Source organism: Fulmarus glacialis, unplaced genomic scaffold (assembly GCF_000690835.1).
Source record: "Fulmarus glacialis isolate BGI_N327 unplaced genomic scaffold, ASM69083v1 scaffold12851, whole genome shotgun sequence".
Lineage (NCBI taxonomy): Eukaryota > Metazoa > Chordata > Aves > Procellariiformes > Procellariidae > Fulmarus > Fulmarus glacialis.
Genome location: NW_009194747.1, coordinates 1 through 2343, shown reverse-complemented (window position 1 = coordinate 2343; position 2343 = coordinate 1). Strand labels below are relative to the sequence as shown.

Below are 2343 nucleotides of genomic sequence, written 5' to 3'. Positions count from 1 at the left end.
TCCCTAACAGCAAATATTGATCAGATTACAAAAGCGACTATTAAAGTGTGGGTAGTTTGCTAGAAAAGAACGCATTTCCCAGATACTATGTTTCTTCCTCTCATAGGTACCAGCATATCCTGCATAGAAACCTCATTTACTTAGCTACAATTGCCGATGCGACGCCACCCAGCACACAGAAGACTGTAGACTGACCGTGCATACCTGGACGCGAGCAGTGATGCTTTAAGAATCTGTAGAAATACTTAGTTTAAAGTCCCACTTTGAGAGCTGAGAAGGTGTGGTCTTGAAAGGCAGGTAAAAAGTCATCCATGCTTTTATGTTAAAAATGAGAATGTAGTTTTTGATGTAATATTAGGCTAGCTTTTTCCCCATTACTGTAAGCAGAACTTACGGGTGATAATTATCACACTCCCTTTTTCCCTCTGAAAAACTCTGTGTAGCGTGCTTCTGAAAATAGCCTGGTTGTCAGGACAGCACTACCAGAGATGCCTTTGGAGAACTCTTGCAGTCTCATTGGAACAGAGACTGTTTCATGACTGAGGTTGTACAGTAATGGGGTAAGCATTTAGCTAGGTAACTTCTCTCTACCTCCAGCATGACACAGTCAGTCATACGTTGCCATATATATAAGCAGTAGACTGTTTTGTATCTTGTGTCGTAGGAATTGTGCTTAATAAACTAAAGATGTTCTTTGTAAATTATAGTATATTCTGGATTAATGTAACATGTTAACTAAAGGAGCAGCTCAGTGATTTAGTGACATAGGAATGTTAACTTTTCTAGGAAAGATGGGACTGTTGCATAACTCGGAGCAATTAAGTGCAAGGGAGAAATTGAGCCTTTATTTTGGTGAGAGAAGGCTGTGTGTTTGCCCTAGTTGTGTCAAGGCTTTTCCTTTTTGCTTGAGATGCTCTGTACTGCAGACTCTGTAAACAAGTAAATTCTTGCATAATCAAAATGGATTCATATGCTTCCTGGGTATTTGTCAGCATTTGTGGTCAGCTGTATCTGGTGTACTCTTATCCAGAAAGAGCACAGCTTACTTGCACACCTTGGATAGTGCATTTCAGTGGCTCATGATTAACATGAGCTAAACTAATAGCCTTGATAATAGTTCTGGTGGGGGCAGGGAAAGGGGGGCAGTTTTTGCTCACTACGATGAAAATAATTTACTCTGTGATTGCTAAAAATTCAAGTAACTTGGTTTTAGCAACATTCATCTGCACTACTGGTTCAAAGACTGCTAAGGCCTTTCCTGTATCATGTTCTTCAGGGCAATCTACTTGACAAAGTAGCCTTAAAGATGCTTCAGATTGTACAGTGCGTAAAGTTCATTTTTATATGATGACTCAGTAAGTAGGCAGTTGACAATTTTCAAACTGTTAAATAATCCCATGTTAATGAAATAAGATCTTTGTTTACAAACCAAAGTTACAGTTTAAGGTGCTGCTCATTTTCAGCAAGGTGCATATTTTAAACAGGTATGACCTATTAAATGTATATCTTTAATAAAGCAAATAGTTTACTTTTACAGAAGCTTTAAAATACAAAATGTACAGTTCCAGTTCAGAAGCATTAGCTATTCACAAGAAGCACTGCAATAAGGGTAAGTTAACTAAGCACCAAACCCTTGCACTTGGCAGTGTAAGTGAAGTTTAATGGCAAGACTCATTTGCCAAGTGCAACAATTCTTAAAATCACCAGTGTTCAGAACAATCGGAAGCAAAGGACAGAGTAGCACCTACGTGGTCAAAATGCAGACAAACTTTCTTTGTTTTCGCAATTCACTTATGTAGGTCCAGAAACTTGCCAGCATTTGTAATTACGAATAAACTGCAAAAACTATAGCAATAATTTTGGCACTTGCTAGAAAAAGTTCAAAATTAATGTTTTCATTACCTTCCATTTTGGTCTTAGTATGAATAACCAGTAAGTACAACCAAATTTGGGATTTAATATTAGATCTAAGTGACGAGATTTAGGAAACTCAAAACCATTCATCAAGTTAAATAACCACTAACATTTTCAGCAGAGGGTTTTCAAAATTATAGTAGTACAGACCATTAACAATTTACAGACAGAAGCCACACTGATTGTGCAAAGCACATTACTGTAAAAAGTCTTATGTACAGCAAACAAATCTTTGTAAACATGGTAAGTATGAAGTCTCAGAAAACATGGTGACAATATCATAAATACAGGCAACATTGGCATCCTCAAACAGCACAAAAGGTAACAATCTGGGCCTGCAAATATAGCCCATCACCATACAAACAAAAAAGGTGGATGGGTTTTAAATACCCAAATGTTTATTAGTTTTAGTGTTGTGTATACTTTTTA

The 2343-nt window shown here is 37.2% G+C and overlaps 1 protein-coding gene across 1 annotated transcript; it reads left to right on the top strand.

Annotated features, from left to right (window-relative positions):
- Positions 1 to 106: 106 nt before the first annotated feature.
- Positions 107 to 194, top strand: SS18L2 (synovial sarcoma translocation gene on chromosome 18-like 2; the record flags this gene model as incomplete). The annotated part of the gene is made up of 1 exon (XM_009587867.1): positions 107 to 194. A coding segment is annotated over one exon (88 nt), but the record flags the coding sequence as incomplete, so codon positions are not given.
- Positions 195 to 2343: the final 2149 nt, after the last annotated feature.